General features: G+C 70.6%; 1 protein-coding gene across 1 annotated transcript in view; it reads right to left on the bottom strand.

Annotated features, from left to right (window-relative positions):
* The window catches only part of LOC122549119 (protein TEX261), an 8443-nt gene extending 7719 nt beyond the window's left edge, over positions 1–724 (bottom strand). The window contains exon 1 of the mRNA XM_043688462.1: positions 555–724. Within this exon, the coding sequence (XP_043544397.1) occupies positions 555–624 (70 nt within the window). The 5' untranslated portion in view covers positions 625–724. The remainder of the gene's footprint in view (positions 1–554) is intronic.
* Positions 725–901: the final 177 nt, after the last annotated feature.

The following is a 901-nucleotide window of genomic DNA, read 5'->3' as shown; positions in this document are numbered from 1 at the left end:
AGACCCTCATCCTCTCAGACCCCCAGACCCTCACCCCCCCGCGCTCCACACTTTAATCACGTCCACCCCCTCCTCCTTCTTGAATGGGGGCGCCCAGACCTACAGCCTCTGATTGGACAGACCACTCCCACAGAGCTCTCCCATTCGCCGCCCTGCCTGCGCCGAGGGGCCAATGGGGTGCCCGCTGACCCGCGGGGGGCCCCTAGTAACGAGCGTCCCCATTGGCTCACCCTCCGCCTCCGCGACGCATGAGCGCCGCTGATTGGCGGGGACCCTCATTCGCCCACTCGGTGATTGGTTGAGCGCTTTCTGCCTACGTTGGCGGTTTCCCCATCCCCCACCGGGGGCCGGGGTACCCCCCCCACACCCCACCCCCACCCAGGGGTATCGGGGGGGGTCAATGTCACCCACCCCCCAGGTTCCCTGAGGCCCAGGCCTTGTGGGGAGTCCGGGGCCGGGGCCGGGTGGACCCTGGCCTCCCCGCTCCGGGAGCCAGGCCCGAGCCCGAGCCCGAGCCCGGCCTCCTCACCCCCTCCCCCCGGACCGTCACTCACCGATCCCCAACGTGACAAAAGCGACCTGCAGCAGCAGCGACAGCCAGCTCAGGAGGTAAAGGAACCACATCCTGCCGCCCAGGGCCCGGCGCTGGCCCGGAATAAACACCGACAGCCGCCCCCGGGCACAGCGGCGAGAAGGCGCTCCCGGGAGAGCGGCACCCGCCGGACGGGAGGAGGAGTGACAGGGCTCGGGAACTCCCGGGAGAGCGTCACCGGCCGGACGGGAGGAGGAGTGACAGGGCTCGGGAACTCCAGGGAGAGCGTCACCCGCCGGACGGGAGGAGGAGTGACAGGGCTCGGGAACTCCCGGGAGAGCGGCACCCGCCGGACGGGAGGAGGAGTGA

Source organism: Chiloscyllium plagiosum, chromosome 1 (assembly GCF_004010195.1).
Source record: "Chiloscyllium plagiosum isolate BGI_BamShark_2017 chromosome 1, ASM401019v2, whole genome shotgun sequence".
Classification (NCBI taxonomy): domain Eukaryota; kingdom Metazoa; phylum Chordata; class Chondrichthyes; order Orectolobiformes; family Hemiscylliidae; genus Chiloscyllium; species Chiloscyllium plagiosum.
The sequence above is the reverse complement of the archived record's forward strand: the minus strand, read 5'-3'. Positions and strand labels throughout refer to the sequence as shown.